This window comes from Papaver somniferum, unplaced genomic scaffold (genome assembly GCF_003573695.1).
Source record: "Papaver somniferum cultivar HN1 unplaced genomic scaffold, ASM357369v1 unplaced-scaffold_19, whole genome shotgun sequence".
NCBI classification, from domain to species: Eukaryota; Viridiplantae; Streptophyta; class Magnoliopsida; order Ranunculales; family Papaveraceae; genus Papaver; species Papaver somniferum.
In genome coordinates, this window is record NW_020628818.1 from 18959740 (window position 1) to 18982167 (window position 22428).

At 35.1% G+C, this 22428-nt stretch overlaps 3 protein-coding genes across 3 annotated transcripts; all 3 read left to right on the forward strand.

The window, feature by feature from the left end:
* Nucleotides 1–5766: 5766 nt before the first annotated feature.
* On the forward strand, nucleotides 5767–6041 carry LOC113338993 (dolichyl-diphosphooligosaccharide--protein glycosyltransferase subunit 4A-like). Its single transcript, XM_026584392.1, has one exon. The coding sequence runs from the start codon at nucleotides 5767–5769 to the stop codon at nucleotides 5878–5880; it is 114 nt and encodes a 37-aa protein (XP_026440177.1). The 3' UTR covers nucleotides 5881–6041.
* Nucleotides 6042–16600: 10559 nt separating this feature from the next.
* On the forward strand, nucleotides 16601–19434 carry LOC113338651 (eukaryotic translation initiation factor 5-like). Its single transcript, XM_026584029.1, has 2 exons — nucleotides 16601–16767; nucleotides 17534–19434. Exon 2 carries the CDS (start codon nucleotides 17843–17845, stop codon nucleotides 19211–19213), a length of 1371 nt encoding a protein of 456 aa, XP_026439814.1. The 5' UTR covers nucleotides 16601–16767; nucleotides 17534–17842; the 3' UTR covers nucleotides 19214–19434.
* A 958-nt stretch (nucleotides 19435–20392) lies between these two features.
* On the forward strand, nucleotides 20393–21995 carry LOC113338647 (lysM domain receptor-like kinase 3). The gene has a single exon (XM_026584026.1). It carries the CDS (start codon nucleotides 20532–20534, stop codon nucleotides 21822–21824), a length of 1293 nt encoding a protein of 430 aa, XP_026439811.1. The 5' UTR covers nucleotides 20393–20531; the 3' UTR covers nucleotides 21825–21995.
* The last annotated feature ends 433 nt before the right edge of the window (nucleotides 21996–22428 follow it).

The window sequence follows — 22428 nt, forward strand, 5'->3', positions numbered from 1 at the left end:
CTTAGGGTTTTGATATTTTCAGTATCTTCTTCTTTGCTGTTCGAGTTCTTTTTATCATCAATTAATTGGTTTTTACTGAAATTTGAGTGATTTGTTGGATTCGATCTACTAGTTACAGCCTAGTAAAATAGATCTAATTTTGGATGTTTGATTGTTGATCCGTGAATTGGTTCAATATAATGATCTGTTACGTTTGGTAGTGGATCATTGGATCTCACTTTGGCCACTGAAACGTTATAGGAAGAATTGATGTGTTGATTTGAGAACAAAATTTTTTATTGTTTAGATTATTCAGTAATATAGCCATAATTTTGTTTTTTGTTTCTTTTTTATTGTTAAAATCATGATTGTTTGTTGTTACAGATTATTTGATTCAGCAGTACATAAATGGTATACTGAAGAAAAAAACTGGTTTAATTTTGTTATATTCATTGTTTTATTACTTTTTTTGTTTGATCCTGAAGTACATGTATCCAATACTGGAATGGAGTTGTTTTTATTCTGTTAGATTCATAGGTTTATAAGTTATTTTTGACATGCAGTTGATTTTTAGTTTACGAATCATAAGTACATATATGGAATACTGAAAATAATTGCTTGTAATGTTGTTGTGTTCATAGTTATACTCAGTTAATTCATATGATCTAGCAGTACATATGAAATACTGAGCTGAAAGTGTTTCGGTTCTGATATATTCCTATGTTTCTGTTGGTTGTATATGTTTGTGCTTTTGGCTCTGAAATTGTTGTTAATTTTTGATGCGAGTATAGTACCCATCACACGAGTTAATTTTTGATGTGAGTATATTTGGTTTACTGAAAAATCAGAGGCTGGTAATCTCCACACTACTACCCAATGCAGTATGTTCAAAATTATAGAATAAAACATATACAATACATAACAATTGTACTGGATTTTTGAGCAGTGCATAACAACTATACTGGATTTGTTATTGAAGTAATTTTTCTTCTTACTGCATACCCGTCTTCACACTATTACCCAACGCAGTATGTTTGAGACTAGAGTAGAACATACACTACATAGCAGCTGTACTGGATTTTTTTAACAATGCATAACAACTGTACTTGAATTTTTAGATTTTAGATGTTTCTGATGTTGCATTTTTTTCTTTTTTTACAGGAATGGAGAGATAGTCTTTGTAGCTTCTGCATAAATGCCTTCTACATGGATATGAAAGTGCAGCAGCAGCAGCTCAATGCTTACTAAACTTGTATAGGACAAGCTTTCATACACAGGTTCGCCCATAATTACAATATTTAGAAATTTGATTAGAATGGTAGTTATTTCGTGAAAGATTAATGTTATGGAGTACTAGTTTAACCTTGTGCATATGTTAATGCCAATGTTTCCACAATCCTAAACCTCGTTTAGCTTACATTCGATAGTCACAGTGTATATACATTGCACTGCTAAAAAGACACAATGTATATATATGTTGCACTGCTGAAAACTCTACACTCAAGAGAAAATTGTTTCATAAACGATGTACTTCGTACTTCCTAACTTTATATGTGGCGAAGCCTTCATACACATGTACAGATTTCATTACTGTCAGGAGTAGTTTAAACCAATGACTGAGTAGTGGTCCTTGTCAATGATTTAGCTGACAGTAGTGCTTCTAATATTGTTGTTTTTGATTTCATATTCAGAGGATTATCTTGAGTTTATTTTTTGATTTTTGGTAATTTTTGGTTTTGTTAAATTAGATCTTTGAGATCTTCGCCACGACTTCACTTAAATTTTTTCTATTCCGTTTCATTAATGGTGTTGATGGTGTTGTTCATTTTGTACTCAAAAGGTGGTGGTGCTACTAGACTTTACAAGCATTTGATGAACAAACAAGAGATCTAAAGAAAACATCTACAAGATATGTAAGTCTATGCTCTCTTATTGTGTAAATTACAGTACACCATGATTTACTACAGACTCATCTCTCTGTTGTGAAGACAAGTGCACCATTTTCCAAAATGAAATTTACATTAGCCTGATTTTTGTTTGTGCCGCATTATGCATAGGTGTTAGATGGAATTAGTTATCTTTTCAAATGTTATCCCTGTTATGATACTTAAAATCCACTGAAATATGAGTGTAGAAAATATGTATTGACACAGTTGTGAAAGGAAGAATTGTAATCTTATCATTATGCAAAGGTTTTAGATGGAATTAGTTGTATTTTAGAATGCAATCCCTGTTATGATGTTTAAAATCCAATGAAAGTATGAGTGTAGCTAATATGTACTGACCGTTGTGACAAGAAGAATTTCCTTTCTTTGCATTACGCATAGGTTATGTTGTGTAAACATACCAATAATGTTACTATGAAATTTTGTAGATTTGCTGGCATTCTATGAATCGGGGAATAAGAATTTTTCATAGTACATAAATGACGTACTCCTAAAAATCAATTTCCATTTGTTACTATTGTATCTGCCACTTGATCTTATTTTGATTACACTTGCACATAACTAAATACTCTTTTTAGAAGCATTTCTTTAAGTTCTCGATAACATGTTCATTAGCCGATGGTGCATATGCATGTAATAATTGAGAAAGTAACTTGCCAAGCCACCTTGCAAACAAGAAATTCCGAATACAATTTTCATATTCATAAAAATAAAAGTTGTGAATTACATGGGTGTAAGCACCTCTGGTCTCTCTGCAGTATAACTATAGAGTATATAATTGAAAATTGTCGTATTTGGTGAGCTACGGAGATTACCTCCTTTGGCCCATAATTTAATAGAAAATCACAGTGTATAAGCGCTGCACTCCTGAGAAAATAAGTGTATAAATGATGTATTGTGATACTTCTCAGTGTATAATTGCCACCGGCCACACTCAAGAAAAAATCACTGTATAAATGTTGTTATGTGTTATTTCTCAAATATATTGGAGGAGCCAAAACAAATAGTTTAGACAATCTGACTGAGGTTGCACTCTTAATTACTAATTTTGTCGGATTTGGCATTTCATTTTTTGCTATTTGGGTAGCTGATGTTAGGCGTTGTGGATTTGTAATCGCACTACGGATCTTTCAGTTGCACTAGATGAATTCCAAAGTTTTACTTTGCATTGAGTGTTAGACTTCAATAACTTGTGTAGTTACCAGTAAGACTGATTTAACTTGTGTACCAAATCTCGACTGTTTAATATTGCCATTTCGTTTGTATTGCAGGAACAAAAAGCTTTGGCAGAAGTTGTTTAATATTCAATCATCTACTGATTTTGTCTTGTTTCGATTTGCAGTCGTTAATCATTATCTTTTTTCTTCTAGGTACAGTACCGTGGTTAGCCGAGATAGTACTGGTAGTGTACATTTTTTGGACGGTGAACAAAAAATTCCTTTCCAGACACATTCTTTGCCACAAGGGTAATGTCAATGCTTTGGCATCTTCTCCTATTCATAATAAAGTATTTTTTTTTGTTGGTTCTGATGGTCAGGTAATGATTAGCAATCAGTGATTAGTTCCAAACTAGCTGTAAATTTGCATGAAGGTGTAACGCATAGGTTGTTACTGAGGGTAGTTAAGTATGCTGATATATTCTTAGTTTTTTTTAGCATTTTATGCAACTGGAAATCGAAAATGGGATCAAGGGTGTGTTGCCCCTTGTAGACCATGGTAATTTAATTTGCGGCACCACTGTTGATAGCTAACTAGCATGCTGATTGCAAGATTCCAACATATTGTCATCATTTTCTAGTGCAGACAGAATATGCCCTTGTTTTGAGTACATATTTGCTGCACCAATTTTATAAATACATATTATGTGCCCCAATTAAACACAGATTCTTTACATTGCGAATACACTACTCGTGAAGCCCATGAAGCCACTAGCACTACAATGGAATCTCTCAAGCTACTTTGCAGAGTAGTCATTAAACAGTACATATATGTTGTACTAACAATTGTGCCTCATTCAATTCCCTGGATTTTGAGTGGTGCCTCATAATGATGAGGTACCTGCTGACAGTGTTGGTGTAGACTCGAAGAGGACAGGTTGAATTGGATCTGACATTTTCGACATTTCTTATGATGAGGTTGTTGGTGCTTTGGGAGGATAAGGTTCAACGAAAGTGGAGAAGTAGGGAGTGTTTCGGCTAGTAGTGGCTCGTTGGGTGGTAGGGAAAGCTGGAAGGGTGGTAGGGAAAGCTGGAAACTCGTGGCACTAAGCATATTCCACTAAGGTTTGTTTTATGTTATGGGAGGCATGTCCAGATTTACTGCCTACTGTGAGGATTCTTGAAAAAAGAGGATTCCATTAACTAATGTCAATGGTAAATTTTGTAACTTGGAGGAGGAAAGTGCGAATCTAGTTGTCCAAAAGTTTATGTTATTTCTTTTTCTTTTTATGTTTTTGTTTTACGTCTTGGTCTTGTTAAATGATCATTTTCTTATTTATTTGACACGCTCGACGCCAGGGGCTAAATATGTCTTTTCCATATTTTAAACAAATATGGACCCTAAGCTAAGATTATTCTCCGGTTGGACCCTGCTATAACTAATATTTTGGGCCTAGGACCAAACAACAAATTTTCCGGTTGGAATTGCTCTGTTGGGATTGCAAAAAGCCCACTAGCTCCTCCGTAGTTCTGCTTATATCAAAGTTTAACCGGTGAGCAAAAGGATTTTTCTCGTATTATTCTCCTCTTTCTTCAAAGAAACCTAAAAGATTCAATTTCGATTCTCTACGACGTCCCACTAATCCAAAGAGGTAATAGTTACAAATCCCTTAGTTCTTGATTTTTATAGTTCTACAATCAATTATCATGAGTAATGTTGTATTTTGGCCTGTTCCGATTTCTTTATCGATGAGATCTGGAACTAATAAGGAACTGTGTAGTCGAAATTGGTCTCTGTGTTTGTGAATTTGTGTTGTTATCAATATATTTGAATCCTGTAGTATGTATCTTTCGGTTTTGCTCGAAGAAATGTAAAGAGGGGACTGAATTAGTTTTAGGATCTTCTTAATCTGTATAGATGAATTAGTTTTAGGTTTGAAGTTGTTTTGCTTTCGATGTGGAAGAATCAATTGTATGCATATCTTACTAATTCTCGTGTGGATCCGTACGTTACAATGCCTCAATTCTAGAATTGGTGTTTTGCTCGTTAAATCTACTTACTGGATGACTTTGTTGTTCTTACATTGTTTACTAGTCTAGATAGATATTCGAATATGCCTGGATTTATGATATGTATGTAGCATTGATGGGTGTGTCGCGAATCTACAACTGGATGATTTTGTTGTTCTTACATTGTTTACTAATCTAGATAGATATTCGAATTCGAATTGAATATGCCTGGATTTATGAAATGTATGCAGGACATAATTTGATGGATATCTGTTTTTGCATTCCTTTCGCAATAGTTCCAAACATAAAGGCTGCAACTGAAGTATGCATTGATTGGTTGCTTGGTGCCCTTACCCGAACAGTTTCTCAGTTAGCTTTTCGTCTACTGCACCCTTGATTTTTCCTGGAAAAGATAGTTTTCTGGTGAAACGGCTTCAAACCACCAACTTTCCATAAACAATATATAAACACAATGGGGAGGTTGATTTTATGTAACCCAGTGAGCATGAAGCTTATATCTTTCTCTCTTCCATGCTTATTGTGTATGGTTCAGAAGTAATAGGCTTCACCTAATATAGTTTTTCTATTCCTCATGTTGATGATGTTAAATTTCAGAATTATATTTCCTCTTGCCTGGATTAACATATTGCACATTTGTTTTGTTCCTCTTGCAGATGATTGATGACCAGGATCTCGGGTTCATTGCCAATTTTCTTGGCATATTCATTTTCGGCTTGGTAATTGCTTACCATTATGTGATGGCTGACCCAAAATATGAAGGCAACTGAGATATGTTAGGTGTTTTCTAACAGACAGAAGATAGTTTTTACTCTTTCATGAGATTTCAAATGATTCATATATTTGGTCATTTAGTTATTGTTTATGTGTAATGTTGCTTCTTTCTGACTATAAATCAAATGAAATACCACCAAGAGTTTGTCCTTTACTATTTATTTTTTTTTCTGAAAGTTAGATAGTCATTAAAAGAGCTTAGCAATCCTTACATCAAAAGCCATCGAATGTTGGGATAACAGGTTCTTCCCTAACATTAGATTTATCTACTTCCAAAGCTTGAACAATACTAGACGGAGGGTTATTTACCCAATTAAGAACAATTCCTAAAAGCTTAAGCTTCCTTAGCTAGAACATGAGCCACATTGTTTGCCGGTGTATCAACAAAGAAAAATCGAAAAAGTTTGAACAAAAACTAATTTCTTCCTCCATAATAGTTTGATTAGCTGTTTGTAGAAGCCCCGGTGCTTCTGTTTCTTCTGGAGATGATGCTGAGATGAGTCTTGCTCTTCCATATTCAAAGTTACCGGCATCAGTTTTGAGAATTAAGGAAAAATCTGCTGGTGCAATTTCTGAGATCCAAGCTGCATCTAAATAAATTTTACTTTGAAGACTCATGGGAGTCTTCCAAGTTGCTGTTGTTTTTCCAGAAAGATTGACCAATTTGTTTGTGGCATTATGTTTCTATTTATGTCAGAAGTTTAAGTGTCCATGTATTTCTAATGCTAGCTGTAAATAAGATTGTTGCTTCTTTCCAAATGTTCTGTTACATTTTTCTTTCCATATAAACCAAATATTTGTTATTAAAATTTCTATAGGCAAGATTGGGTTAGCCTTTTCTATCCAATCCTTACAGATATCTAAAAATGTGGTTGAAATACTAAAGTTTAACTCTACTGGAAATGGACCTATAGCCCATACTGATTTTGCATATTGACAGTGGAAGAATAGATGTTCTATGGATTCTTTTTCCTCACAACCAAAGGTACACTTAGGTGAGAGATCTTTCATAAATCTGGATAACTTGAAGTTTGTAGAGACTGCATTCTGAAGGAACTTCCATGTGAATTTTTTTATTCTTTGAGACAGATCAAAAGCCCATACACCTTTCCAAAAAGAGTTTGATAGACCTAAGTTATAATTGTTAATTGTTAATAAACCTTTTAATTTTGAGTACATGGATTTAACTGTGAAATTACCCGATGTTGTTAGAAGCCATCTAAGTTTATCTGGTTTGGTCTCTAAATACCTTCCTAAAGCTATTCTAATCCCACAAACTTGCCTTGCAATAGAACTTGGGAATCTAGAGTGAATTAAAATTTCATTCTACTTTTTAGTGATTGGATCAATAAGGTCCACCACAAGTGTTAAGTGGGAATTAGTTGCATTCCTGAATTGGCTCAGGTTTCCAACTAAGTTATCCTCCCATATATTTATGCTTTGTCAATTCCCAACTTCCCATATACTATTTTGTTCAACTAGATTTATTCCTTTATACATACATTTCCAAATTCAATAACTCGCAGATGGAATTTTAGCTCTAAAGACAGAGGTTTTTCTGAAATAGTTAGGTTTGAGCTGAGTAACCTAAAGAGCATTAGGTTCTGTTAATAATCTCCAAGCTAATTTAGCTATTAGAGCTAAGTTAAACTTGTGTGCATGTCTGAATTCTAGACCTCCTTTACTAATGGTCTTGCCCGTACTGTTGGATTCTCTACCCCACCAAAAGTCCCTTTGTAATGCATTTATTTTGTTGGTAATTTTTTTAGGAATGATAAAACTGCCCGTCTGATAACTTGCCATGCTAGATAGAGTTGCTTTATTGAGTATCGTTTTACTTGCCTGAGCAAGAATTTTTCCTTTCCATCCTTGAATTTTATGTTCCATTTTTACTATTATACCTTCAAATAATTTTATTTTTTAATTTATCAATAAAGAGTGGTGCACATAGGTAAGAATCTTTTAAGTTTATTTTAAAAAAATTAAGATTTTAGACATCATTCTTTGATGTTTGGGTTGAACTTTCTTACTAAACCCCTGAATTATCAAAATTAATAAGCTGTCCAGAGGCATTACTAAAAATTTATATGATTTGTAAAATAGAGTTACATTCTTTGAGGTCAGCTCTAATAAATAACAAACAATCATCAGCAAAATATAAGTGTGAGAATGAGTTATTCTTATGGGTCATTTTGACTCCATGAATGGTTTTCTCAATCTCTTTAGACAGGAGCAGTCTAGAGAAAATTTCCATACATATAATAAAGAGATAAGGAGATAATGGGTCTCCTTGCCTTAGATCTCTAGTTGGTTTATGATAGGTACCAGGACTACCATTGAGCAATACTGCTATAGAGATTGTTGAGATACATTTAAAGATGAGGTTACAAAAGGATTGATCAAAACCAAAATCTTTTAGAGCAGTGATTAAGAAATCCCAATTAACCCTGTTAAAAGCTTTGGACATATCAATTTTATTTCCCATCATAGCTTGTTTAACCTTTTTTTTAAATGGATTATTTCCTAAGCAGTAACTATGTCGTCTGTGGTTTGTCTTTTAGATTAAAAATACATTTTAAGAAAAAATAGCTTGGAAAGGTGAGATTATAGAGTCTAAATGTGGTTTAATTATATTAGCTAAAATATTTGTTATTAATTTGTAAATTGCATTTCATAACCTAACAGGCCTGAATTTGCTAGGATCCTTTGGGTGTCTAGTTTTGAGTATAAGAAAAAGAAAAGTTTTATTTAGCTTAGGATGTAGTTCTGTCGTTCTAAACAAGTTTTGGATTGAAGCAATTATTTGTTCCCCTATAGTATCTCAGTTCTGTTTAAAAAAACTAGCAGGAAACATATCTGGTCCTGGCGATATATTTGGTTTTAAATTCTTTAGCACTTTCAGGATTTCCTCCGAAGATAGTTATATAGAGCTACATTTTCCTCTTGGGATATACCAGGCTGAATGTGTTGGACGATGATTGGGCCAGGAGGTTGAGGATCAGGATTTGCAGAGAAGAGACTAACAAAATAATCTGACAGGACATTTTTCATTTCAGATTTGTTAAAAGTAATTTCATTATTGTTATTTTTCAAACATTCTATGGTGTTTCGTTTCCTCCTTTTTAATGTTTAGTAGGAAAATATTTTGTGTTTTTTCACCTAGTTGTACCATGTTATTCTTGACTGTTGTTTTTCTATTGCTTCTTGAGCATCGTATAGCTTCTCTGACTAAACTAATTTTTCATGAATTTTCTCCTCTTTTTCATAGACATGATTGGAGATATTAAGTTTATCTATTTGTGACAGAATCTTCTTTATCTGTTTAGAGGGAAGCCCAAAGATATTCTTTTTCCAAAAGTACGTCTAAATTATTACCTACAGATTGCAAGTTAGAAACCAGGGAAGCAGCAGGATTATCTATAATTAAATGATTACGTGAGTCTTTTATAGATCTTCCTTTACACTATCTCTTTTTGTTGTGTGTATGGTGGCAGCAGTCATGTTTTTGTGCCTTGTTAAATGAGCTATTTTGGGGATTTTTATTTTTAAAAGACTAGCGTAGGAATTTCATAACTGCTATAATGGTTGAAAGCCAAATTGGTTTCATCCAAAACATTGAAACACTCCACAATATACCATCTAAAAGTGTAAAAACACTAGAATGAGAAATACGGGAAATAGAAATGATGGCATCTTTTCGTCTTACATCAGTTAAGAACCATCAAAATCCTGCTTTAGAACACCTGTCGATGTAGAAGCTTGAAATATCAACTAGGAAGTATAAAATCTAGTCCAAGATTGTCCAATTTTTTTGAAAATGCTTGTGAGATTGTAATCATGCCCACAGGACTGGTAAAATGAGTGTTGGATACATAATCGTCGTAAATGTGAAAAATATATGCATGATATCGGTGGTGTTCTGGAGAGACGGTGGATCTACTCTGGAGACATATATTCATAGACCCCTATTTTAGAACCCTGTTATTGGGATTACAACTCAAAAGTTTAATAAAGACAAAATATTAATCTTCAAAGGTCGGTGGTTAGATTAGCTTAATGATCTGATTTATAGTTAATAAATTAGATCAATGATTTGATTTATAGTTGTGTTTGAAAATCAAAACTAAAAGAAAAAAAATGATATTAGAGGGAGAAGAAGAAGTGGATTATTTGTTTTTTTTGAAAACCCATCAAATTGGGTTTTCTCCGTCCAAATGACAAATGAGTGATTGTAACAAGACTTCGAGGAATATGATTCCTCATCTTCCAAATCAATGAAGATAATTCATACATTTTAAAAATGACCCCGTTATGGACGATTTGTTATATACTCAACATTTTTTATCCCGAGCTCAAACTTAACTTATTTATGAACCTTATTATGATTCTGAAAGACCCAACGAAGAATACGAAGAAACAAATGTTCAAGATGGTGTCAGGTATGCCTCTAATTTAACTCCAACTGCAGTTTTATTGCTTATAATCGCTTAAAGCATGTAGAAAGTTGGATTTTTGGCATTCTGAAAAACTCAATTTTCTAATTGTAAGGTGCCATATGGTTGGGAAATTATGAACTCCCAACCGTAAACCAAGATTAAGATTGGGAAATCATGTTTTCCTCACCGTAAAAACAAAAAGTTTTAGGTTGGTGTTTTTCTTGTTCCTTCATCCTCTCACAATTTACTTTATGTCTATAAATTTACCTATAACAATAATTGTTCCCTAACTTTCACTTGTGATGGTTTTAATGTTCAGGATCTTTCCAGTGGGAGAATTCGGTACAAGGGACTTCAAAATAATGGCTTCTACCTCATTCATTTCCTTTTCAAAGGAATACATTGTCTAAATCCTCAAACACGAATGTTCCTTCCGTAGAGATCCCGATAATTTGAAAAGCATCATCCATATTGATAGTTATCTTGCTGAACATAGATAAAAAATGTAAGTTTCAATCTAGAAGGTTTTCATAAATCCACAAAAATAAACAACATCAAATCTCTTTTATGCATGGTCAATTTCATGCCATAACACCAAAGCTTTTACCAAGGTTATTACCGGTTTACATTATGTATCCAATGACCAAAAAAGCGTCGTTTTACGTTTTAATTTAGGAGACCGCTTTTGTATGATCTTGAACAAACTATAAAAATGTTAAAGAAAGATAAAACAATGATAAGTAAATTAATTAAGTTCTAAATTAACCTATACAATCATACGAAATATTTTTACATGTTCCCAAGAAACTTTTGCATCCCATGAAATTCCGTAACCAAATAAGACTCCAGTCCCACTTTAGTCTCACCTCAAGCATTGCCATCCTCCTTCTCAGGCAAAAAAATCATAGCATCAATAAAAAAAATTGGTGTAGGTTGAGGTGGATACTTATTCTCCTCTTGTCTTTCTCTATAAGTTTCGAGTGAGTAATTGGAGGACCAATAATAGTTGTTTCGACCATATATTCTCCTTTACTGTGATAAATCTTTTGACTTCGTTTACTCTGTTCTTATATTGCTCCACGGATGACGAGTGCATATTTGTTCATTTTCTTTGCACACACTGAAAGCTTGTTACTAGGGATTAGATCCCCCTTATTACTTGGTGTTACTTCCTAAAACACCAACTGTGTACAATACACATATCTAGTAAACAAAGCTTAAAAAATTGGAATCATTTTCTTTTTAATTTAAAAATCTACCATATGGTTGCGAACCTAACGGTAAATACTATATACGGTTGGAGTCCGAAAACTTCCAAACGTAGATAAACTCATGGTCACCTGCGGCTGAAAAAGGTGTGAAGCATAACTACTTATGGTTGGGAAAAATATAATGAAACATTTTTGGGAAATTAGACTTACGGTAAGGAACCTCAACCATAAATACTATATACAATTGGGAACTCCCAATCGTAAACAAATTAAGGGTCATCTACAGTTGGTAAAAAAAATGAAGTCTAACTACTTACGGTTGGGTTTTGCGGGCTAAATATTTTTGGAAATTTAAATTATGGTTAGGAACCCAACCATAAATAAAATATACGGTTGGGAGTTTATATTTTTCCAACCATAAGCAGTTCTGAAACTATTTTTATATTCCTAATTTAATCAAATATAACCTATTCATGCAATAAAAAAAAGGTGGGTTTTTCGATTCTTACCTGATTGAAGTAATTACTGACTGATTAGCTGTTTTATAAACTTCTTGATTGTTCAATTCTTCTTCTTATTGGGATTCATCATTATCATCACGTGGTGGTGGATTATTTGCATATGATATTAAATTCGGATCTTTATTTTTATTTCTATTTGTCTCCTTCGCCTGCTCCATCTTGTTTTATATAGGTTTTAATCGGCGATGAATAATTTTGAGAATCGATGGGAAAAAGAAAAAACAGATGAATAAATTTAGGTTTTTTGTTTGCTTTCGTATTTGAATTAGATTAGGAAGGGTAATAAGGTGGTAATAAAACTAATCAAAGGGTATTTTTGTATTTGTGTTTTAAATTAAGTCCCCTTATCTATTTTTAAGGATATTTGAATTCATTGCGGCCCTCAAAACCAAATCCTTAGGTCGGTTTCTATGGGCATGGAAAAGATTCAAGTTTGTCACTTTTGCACCCACTATGGGCATGGCAAAGTGGAAAAAAGACCTGGCTAAGTGGCAAATTTTCCATTCAGCCAGGTGAAGCTTAGTCTCTGGTGGAGTCTCGACCGCTCGGTTGACACTACACCGAGCGGCTTAGTATAGGCCACCAGCGATAAAGAGTCGACCGCCCAGTGCGGAATACACCGCTTAGTATATATGATCCAATGGGCATAAATCTACCCCCCTATAAATACCCAATTTCATTTCAACTCACACTTCTTTATTCTTCTCATTTCTCACATTTGTGATAATCTAACACAAATTTCATCATCCAACTCCCATCTTTTTTACAATTCACTATTATTGTGTAAATTTTTGAATATGGATTCTCAATTTGATTCTCAAATGAACAAGCGCAACAAAATTAGGGGTGCAAAATTTATCATAGACGAAGATAAAGGCATTTGCAGAAACTATGTGTATTTCACAGAAGATAGTATCAGTGGTGCCCAACAACCAAGTAACAAGTTGTGGGATAACATATTTCATAAATTCAGTGAAGAAAAAATGAACAACAACATCCGTGATGCAAATGGATTGTCGTGTCGCTTCATTACAATTAATGCCCTGGTTTCCTTGTATGTTGCCGCTATAATGCAAGTTGTTCGTGGTCGAGAGAGTAGCCTTGTCCATGTCGATGTGGAACGAAAGTGTCAAAATTATTGGCACCACAAGCATGGGAAAAAAATTATTATAAAAATTGGTATCATATTTTTAAAGTATTGCCATTTTCAAATTTACTCACGAATACAATTTAGATGTGTTACCAAATTTGCAGCATGTACCAGGAAGGTCACCGTACACTTCTTCTCCTTCAATACCAAGTTCACAACCATCTCAATTATGTCAACCCCTTTCATATGATCCATTTTCTTCACCAGACATCATAAAAAACCAAAATGCCAACTTAAATCTCAATGCTGCGATTAAAAGAAAACAATTAAGAAGAAACAATGCAATAACAACGAAAAAAGCTTTACAAGAATGAGAAGCAACTGAAGTTTTTTTGGAAACTATTATGGATCAACAGTAGACCGGCGAAAAACAAAGAGCAGTTGATCGGAAATTCACGACCAGGGAGATGAAAAAACGTGGTCAAACTCAAGACAAGTTCGTTCCAGACTATGACAAGAATAAGATTCTAGATTCTTGGTGCAAACTCCTCGGTTACGATCGACCGACAAAAAATGGTATGGCAGATGGAATTTGACAGGTTTGCAGAAGAGTTGGAAGAGAAGCATAACAAGAAAAATTTGGAACAACAATTTGGAGGTTAAAATGAAGATGAAGTGGATGATAAATCGGAACACGGTGAATTAGAACTACTTCATTAATTAATGTATCGGGTTGTTCAAGATGAATGAAGTTGTAGTAGTTTTTCATTACTTGGATTTTGAATTACATAAATGATTTACATGAAAAAATACATAAATTAAAGTTAAACAATATCTCGTTAAAATTTTAAACTTGAAAACACCCCATTAAAACTAACCAACAACCCATTAAAAATTAACATCTCATCCGAGTTATAACAAACTCCTTAAGAATTTGGAGGCGCTTCGTATTCAAAAAAATAAAATTCCTTTGTATCTTCGCGATTCATCTCGAGATCGCACTCACATGTGAGCATTGGTTTCACCTGCGTGTAAGACGATATTGATTGACAATTCGTCCCATAGCTATAAAATCCACAACTTCTTGTGTTATAGTCATGAATCAACAAAACAAAGCAGCATGAACCCGATAATGAGGATTACCTGTACCGATGCAGAAGGTTTCATGAATTTTACCCCAGTCTCTCATACTAGGTAAACCATTCATCCGTCGTTCTTCACCTCTATTTGGGTAGTATATTACACAGTTTCTACAAAGAAATAAATCTTCATCTTCAGTAAAACAAGGATCATCCATAAATTACCTGGAAAATAGAGAAAATATTGAACCAAGTTGTGATTTTTAAATGGCTGAATTGGTAGGTATATATATGGATTTTTGGCAATAGATTCTAGGTCGTTCGATGCATCCTAAGCCGCTCGGTCGAGTGAAAAACGTAAACTAGAACCTTAATGATTCAAACAATTTGGGTAGTATTAACCACAAACTTGAAAACTTAAAATGATTCGAACAATTTCAAAACTATACAAATAAACTTACAAAAATTTAAAAAATAAATGAACAAACATTAATCCGTTCGCCCTCCCGTTCTTCCAAACTCAGCCCACATATTTGCTTTTAGATCTTCCCTTAACTTGTCATACAAAAATTTGTTCTCAATGTGACTAGTCATCTATGCATAGTCCTTGCAGGTGATCCTATTTATGATTGAACCTCATGCCTTAAATCTTCATTCTCATGGTTAGTCCAATCCCTATTACGACGTGTTTCCAGAATTACCATGTTATGCATAATTATGCAAGTGAGCATAGTCTTATGCATTTCACGAGTAGTTAGACCATGATAAGGCCCACAAATTATCATGAACTTCCGCTTTAGAATTTCAAAAGCCCGTTCGACACCCTTCCTCAATTCCATTTGTCTACTATTAATTTACGTGTATGAAGGACCCAATTCGCCGACAGGGGGCTGACGATAACATTGTACTAAAGTTGACCATTTTGGATACATTCTGCAAGATAACACTCATGAGAGTAACAGTGACTGTTGATATTGAAATTTACTTTAGGTCTAATTCCATACTTGAAATCTTCAAACGAAAGTGACCTGTGCAAAACATTTATGTCGTTCTAAGACCCCGTAAGATAAAAAAAGGGTGCTATATCCAAAAATCATAAGAAGTAGCATTTACAAGGATAACATTTGGTTTCGCATGATGACTCTTATACTGAATGGCCCAATAGGTAAGGCGGACGGTCCATACCCAGTGATGCAGCCAAGACTACCTCCCCTTTCCTGATTTTGCTTTAATATTTCTTTAACATCTGCATCAGTTGGTTTTTGTAAATATATAGGTCGGACCAAAATGGTTAATCATTGTTTCGTAAAACAATACAAGATACTTGTATGTAGTTTTTTTTCCCATACGAAGGTACTCATTTTTAGAATCCGGTGGTTTTCCATAACCTAAAACCCTTGAAACCGAAGTAACCTTTTTGTTCAGGATTATGACCTCTAATATTTAGTGCACATACTGATAATTAAATTGAGGTTCTACCCGACAAAGCTCACCAATAATCTTCAATACCAACTGCGAGGGCATGCAGAATCGACGTTGAAAATATTGATCAGAGAACACACAATCGGGAAGAAAATAGTGTGACATTAGATTCTCGTGGACTTCTTCCCCCCGTCTATACATATATCTTCTTGTGAACACTTTTCTTGGATCTGGATCTCTAGGTATCTGCCCATATCAATATAGCTACACCACATTATTGGTTAGTTCTTTATCTTCATCTGACTTATCATCCATTTGCCACGTCTCCTGAACGAGCATTCATTGTTGTGATTCAAATCGATCTGTATGAATGCGCAACTCTTCGTCAGAAGAATAGATTTATGATACTAAAAATAAGTAAACCAATAATTAAGGTAGAAAGAAATAAGATGACAGTGTAGTCGATGAAAAAACAGTGTGACTAATTGGGATGAATATATAGGATGAGATAGCGGGAAATAGCCGTAAGACCTAAATCTTTATTGGACGATTTAGATTATTCAGCAAGCGATGGATACTCGACCGCCAGCGGTCTAATCTCTACCATTAGGTAAAAACTCCATCACTTAACAATATTACCCTAATGGCGGGTCAGTTTTCCAAATCACCCGACATGGCATATTAGTGACTTGCCACCATAATAGTAATAGGGTTCCTTTTTTACCTTAAGCCCGTGCCTCCAAAATAGCGTAAGTGGTTGGGCCAAGCCCATGGAATATAGGGCACATCACATGCTAGTAGTATTTTGTTTGTTAACGTTAAAGTAGGCCCCACGTAAACTCTGTCACGTCTCTTTCCATTCTCTATCGACAAATCTGACGGTCCAAAGATAAGAGCGTCCTTGAGATTAATCCAGAAGGGTCGGTAGTTTCCACTATTTTTCGTGTTGCCCTAATCCTTCTAAAACTAGGGTTTTCCTTTTATTCACTATAAATAAGATTTCCTCTTCAATTCCTCTTTTTAATTTATTTTCCTCAGCAAAGGAAAAAGAATACCTAAATCTCTCTCGCTCTATCGCTCTCGATTCCCTTTTCCGGACTACCTAACCCTAATCTTCAATAGAGGTAACGATTATTCTTTCTCTCTTCAATTGTATTATGATTTGATTGATTTTCAATTATTACTGTATTGTTCTGATTTGTTTGGTTTCATTTCGATTTTGTTGAATCAATTGTATATGTATACATGGATCCGTTATTGCTTTGATTAAATTTGTGTGAATATCAATCCGTATTACAGATTTAGATCTTATTTGAATTGGATTGTGTTGAATCTTTGTTTTATCCTTGGGTAGATGTTTTGTTAATTTTGTTTTATTAATACGTATTGAAAAACATGAACTGTGCTGATTTTGTAGTTGTTGATGATAATTTAATAGATTTTATGAATAACATAATGAACTTGATTATGTGTTTTGTTAATTCTTTCATCATCTAGCAATTCTGTTTCTATCTGTAGTCTGCTGATTGATAATGAAATCAGAATTTATTGATACAATCTAGGTAGACCTGATAATCATTCAAAGCAGTCTCTAGTCTGCTGATTTTGGCTGTTTTTGTGTGTAATGAAAGTGGAATTAGTTAATACAATATAGGTAGCCCTGATAGTTTTCCAAAGCAGTATAGTGGTATTGGTGAAAAACATACCATCTGAGCAAATTGAGCTTGTAATTTATTTATACCTTTTATGATGATTGAATTATTCAAATGTAATGGTTTGGCTTGTCAGTGACTATTTACCTTTTATGATGAATGAATTATTTAAATGTGATAGTGTACCTTGTCAGTGACTATGTATCTGACTCGTGCTATTTGCTTTTTGATGTTGCAGATTTATTTGTTACAACTCCGGTTTAACAAAGTGGAGGGTGTCAAGTTCCAAGCCTTTATGTCTGAACGGGCCACACTCTTTTTGGGATCTGTTGGATTGCTTGGTGAATATTGTCCTAGAGGATTTAAGCATAGAGACTTTGCTGCTAATAAAGTTGGCTGTATGCATTTAGAGCGATTTCAGGATTTTACAGATTCTTCAAGTTGCAATTTTCTGCGACCTCCAACTACCAGTGAACTAGAAGAAACCACTCTCACAGAAGAAGCTTACCGTTCTCTCTAATATCACACTCTATTCAGTCTTAAAAGGATGGCGATGCAGAACATAGGTGCTGGTAACAGCGATGATGCCTTTTACAGGTATAAGATGCCAAGGATGTTAACAAAGATTGAAGGTCGTGGAAATGGTATCAAGACTAATGTGGTAAACATGGTTGACATTGCAAAAGCATTGGCTAGGCCTCCGTCATACACCACCAAGTATTTTGGTTGTGAGCTTGGAGCACAGTCCAAATTTGATGAAAAAACTGGAGTTGCTCTTGTGAATGGTGCCCATGATACTGCTAAGCTTGCTGGTTTGCTTGAGAACTTCATTAAGAAGTTTGTCCAGTGCTATGGATGTGGGAACCCTGAGACTGATGTTCTCATCACCAAAACTCAGATGATCCAACTGAAATGTGCTGCCTGTGGTTTTGTTTCTGATGTTGACATGAGGGACAAGCTCACTACTTTCATAATCAAGAATCCGCCTGAGCAGAAGAAGGGAGGTAAAGATAAGAAGGCAATGCGTAGGGCTGAGAAAGAAAGACTAAAGGAAGGTGAGGCTGCTGATGAGGAGCTTAAGAAGCTGAAATTAAAAAAGAAGGATGCTTCAAAGGCTTCCTCTTCCAAGAAGAAGACAGTCCTTCCTGTTGAAGACCGTCGTTCTCCTTCTGGTAGTCAGGCTGATGACAATGATGCAGAGGAGGAAGAGGAGGATGATGACGATGATGTTCAGTGGGCTACTGATACATCATTGGAAGCAGCTCAAAAACGTATACAAGAACAATTGAGTGCCGTCACAGCCGACATGGTTACGCTTACCACTGCTGAGGCCGAGAAAGAAAAGCCTAAACCTGCTGCAAAGAAAGTGGTAGCTGCTAATGGTTCTGCCGCTACTGCTGTTAATGGACCTGAAACAAAATCTCCCACTGTAACTGAGAATGGTAAGTCAGCTAATGGCGTTGGTGCTCACGAACAACTAGTTGAGAAGATCCAAGGGAATCTGAAGGGTTGCAGTGTTGGACAGTTGAAATCCTTTTTGGCATCTCTGAATGGTGGTTCTTCTCCACAGGTTGTCATGAATGCCCTTATTGATGCATTGTTTGGAGGTGTAGACAAAGGGTTCTCCAAAGAAGTGACTAAGAAGAAGAACTACCTTGCTGCGGCTACTCATGATAATGAAGGATCACAGATTCTTCTTCTGCAAGCTATTGGTGCTTTCTGTGAAAAGTCTGGCCCTGATGTTGTGAAGGAGGTGGCTTTAGTTCTGAAAACACTTTATGATGAAGATGTGTTGGAGGAAGAGTACATTGTTCAGTGGTTCAATGAAGGGATTGGTGCTAGCAAAAATTCTCAGATGTGGAAGAATGTCAAGCCCTTCATTGTCTGGTTGCAGAGTGCTGAATCTGAATCCGAGTAGAGATTCCGCTGCTGAGGGAAGCAGAGTGGGTGTTTGCTCCAGGTTGTTTCACTGTATTCGTTTTATTTATTTTATGTTTGATTTGGTTAAGTTTTAGTAGCAGTAATAAAATAATAAGTCAGGTTACTAGGAAGATGGAGAGATTGTGATGGTGGTTTGACAATTCTGAATATTTGTTTGTTTTTGTTATTTATGAAGTGAATTGTGGCTTTTGAGTTGTAGATGTTTTCCCCTTTTTGGTTTTTTTTTTTTTTTTTTTTTTTTTTTTAATGTTTTCCCTTTAATCTCTGTGTATTATGAATCTGTGATTAGCAAGTTTGTTATGCTCTTTTTGCATTAAGAATTATTAGAGGAGAAAATGGTACTGGTTCACTACCGGTTCAGTGTCCAGCACTTTCTTTCTCAGTAGTGTGTTTGGTGCCGCCCTAGTGTCCACAAAATGTCACACCAAAAAGTTGTGTGTACTCGATAAAACTTGGCAAAAATCCTCAACCAGAAAATCCTCATTACGGCTCTCATTGGTTTCAAAATCTCCCTTCTAAAAACGTTTTTTATTCTTTGATGAATAGATTATTACCATCCATGTTGGTACACTTCGCCACCTCATAGGATACTGATATGTCACCAATCATGAGTCTGAATAGAATTGTTGGACTATTCCCAATCCAGTTCACATATGGGTCAGGTGTCCACTGTCCATTATACTTTCCTGGTTACAGCTCATGCTTGCCAAAAACACCTAGAAAACTATTCCAAATTACGTAACAACTCGAATTAAAGAGCCCGGAGGTCTTGACTTCTATGTCTACTTCTATTTCACCACTAGTACTAATCTAAAGAGCATTCACGAAGGAAAAATAATGAAGAATAATACAATAATTAGATAACAGTGTCACTGGCCATATGTTTTTCTCCTAGTAAGTTTACGCGCTTGTTAGATGATTTTATTTCCGTTTCCTTTTTACCACCATCCACATTCTCTTTGTTGATGTATGGCCGTGAGTCAAACTAGAGAAGTCAAAAGTCTACAACAGAGATCCGTGCAAATGAGACTCGACTTTGAATTGAATCATTTTCTTCTTCGTTCTTTCTCACCCTAGTACAGTCGGCAAAAACGACACGGCCCAGCAACAGGTTCAGAAGAACCTTACCCTTACCACTAGACACATTTTTAAAATTCAACTTTACTCTCATTTCTTTCTTCTTCGGTGACAACTTCAATTTTCCTACCTACTAGTTTTGTTTTGTTTCCTTTCTTCATCTTCTTCAAATTCTCAACCCCCTGATTTTCATACTCATTCTTCTTCTTTCTACATACATGTGCAAATCAAAAAGAAACACCAATGTAACACAACCAATTTCAATTTCATCAAGAAGATCCTATGAAAACACTCGATCTTTTCCCAACTCAAATCCAACAAATTCTAGTTATGAAATCTCTGATGAAGATTTCACACGTAGTACAAACAACACTTCATCTTCAGAATCAAGAACTTCACGATCTTCTTTAAAATCTCTAAGAGATTCATTACCAGAAGACTCGTACATCTATGATTTCTCAGAAATTCGTTCCGCAGCTAACAATTTCTTATCCAAACAGTTGTCATCGTCATCGTCTTCGTCGTCTTGGAAGTGTTTGATTAGAGGTAAGGATGTGATTATATTTCAACGTAAATTTCATCGTTCGATTGATTCGTCGAAACTTCGGGAACGATTGACGGCGATTTGTAAGAGTCATCATATTAGTTTGATTAAGTTATTAGGTGCTTCGGTTTCTGGGGATTATATTTATCTAGTCTATGATTTTGTGAATGGTGGTGGTAATTTAAGAGATTGTCTCCGCCGAAACATTAGGAATCCAGAATTTAGTGTATTGTCTACATGGATGTCTAGAATGCAGATTGCTGTGGATGTTGCTCAGGGGATTGAGTATATTCATCATTTCTCTGGGTTGAATTTGTCTTTGGTGCATAATCATATCAAAAGTAGTAGTGTAATTGTTATCGAGCCTTTGTTTAACGCGAAAATATGTCATTTCGGAACATCCGAACTCTGTGGAGAGATCAATGAAATTCAGGAAATGGAATCAAGGTTTGAATTAGAGCAACAGAATCAAACCCTGGCTCCGGCGAGGCTAAGAAGATCGAACAGTGTGAAGTTTTCAGGGACTAAAGGGTATATGTCACCAGAATATCTCGTAGATGGAATAGCAACACAAAAATCTGATGTTTATGCATTTGGGGTAGTGATTTTAGAGCTGTTGTCAGGTGAGGAACCAATAAGGGTTATATTTGATAAAGTAAATGGGCAGTATAGAAATGTTTCAGTGATTGAAACAGCTAGGGAAGCAGTTGAATCAGAGGATTTTGAGAGGATCCGGAGATGGATTGATAGAAGATTGAAGGATTCATTTCCTGTTGAAATTGCTGAGAAGTTGGCTTCTGTCGCGTTAGAATGTGTACATGATGATCCAGATAAGAGGCCGGATATGAGGCGTGTGTCAGGAAAGATTTCGAAGCTTTATTTAGAGTCTATCAAGTGGAAGGAAAAAATGGCTCCTCCTACGGATTTTACTGGTCCTCCTATTGATTTTACTGGTACTCTTAGATAAGTTGGCACACCAACTGAATTCAAACACGGCAAATCAAAATTTGAGTCATGTTCTTGTCGTTGGTTGTTTGTTATTGAATTGATTGAGACACAACTGTAAGCTAACAAATATAGATAACATTGTATACTCTTGCTGTTGATTTTTGATCAAAGACAAAACATTTTTGGTTTCTTAATCTCTTTGTTTAGTATATTTAATTTGGTCAGAATGATATTAGTGTGGCAAATTGGAAGTAAATTCATTTCACATCCTGAGCATATTTTATCAATTACAAACCCAAAATTCTGTGTTACCAATTAGGAAATGAAGATCTTCCGAACGGCCATAGTAGCAAGTTAGAAACTGCTAACTATTGATAGGGAAATGGGAAAAGACTGGAGACTGATGTTGACTGAAGAAACGTTGAGGACTGTAATGCAGACAATAAAAGTGGATATAGTTGACCTCCATGAATTGATAGCAAGGATTAAATCTTGGGTCTTCATAATCCCAGCTAATGAAGAGTTCAACAGAAAAATGGTATGTCGACAAGGAAAAAGAAAATCTTGAATTTCCGTTAGCGGTGCAGGATTTTTCTAGGGATGGCAACCGATGCCAGAAAATT

Bases quoted from the DNA above. Each gene is read 5' to 3' on its own strand.
- LOC113338993 (XM_026584392.1), top strand. From the start codon at position 5,767: ATGATTGATGACCAGGATCTCGGGTTCATTGCCAATTTTCTTGGCATA.
- LOC113338651 (XM_026584029.1), top strand. From the start codon at position 17,843: ATGGCGATGCAGAACATAGGTGCTGGTAACAGCGATGATGCCTTTTAC.
- LOC113338647 (XM_026584026.1), top strand. From the start codon at position 20,532: ATGTGCAAATCAAAAAGAAACACCAATGTAACACAACCAATTTCAATT.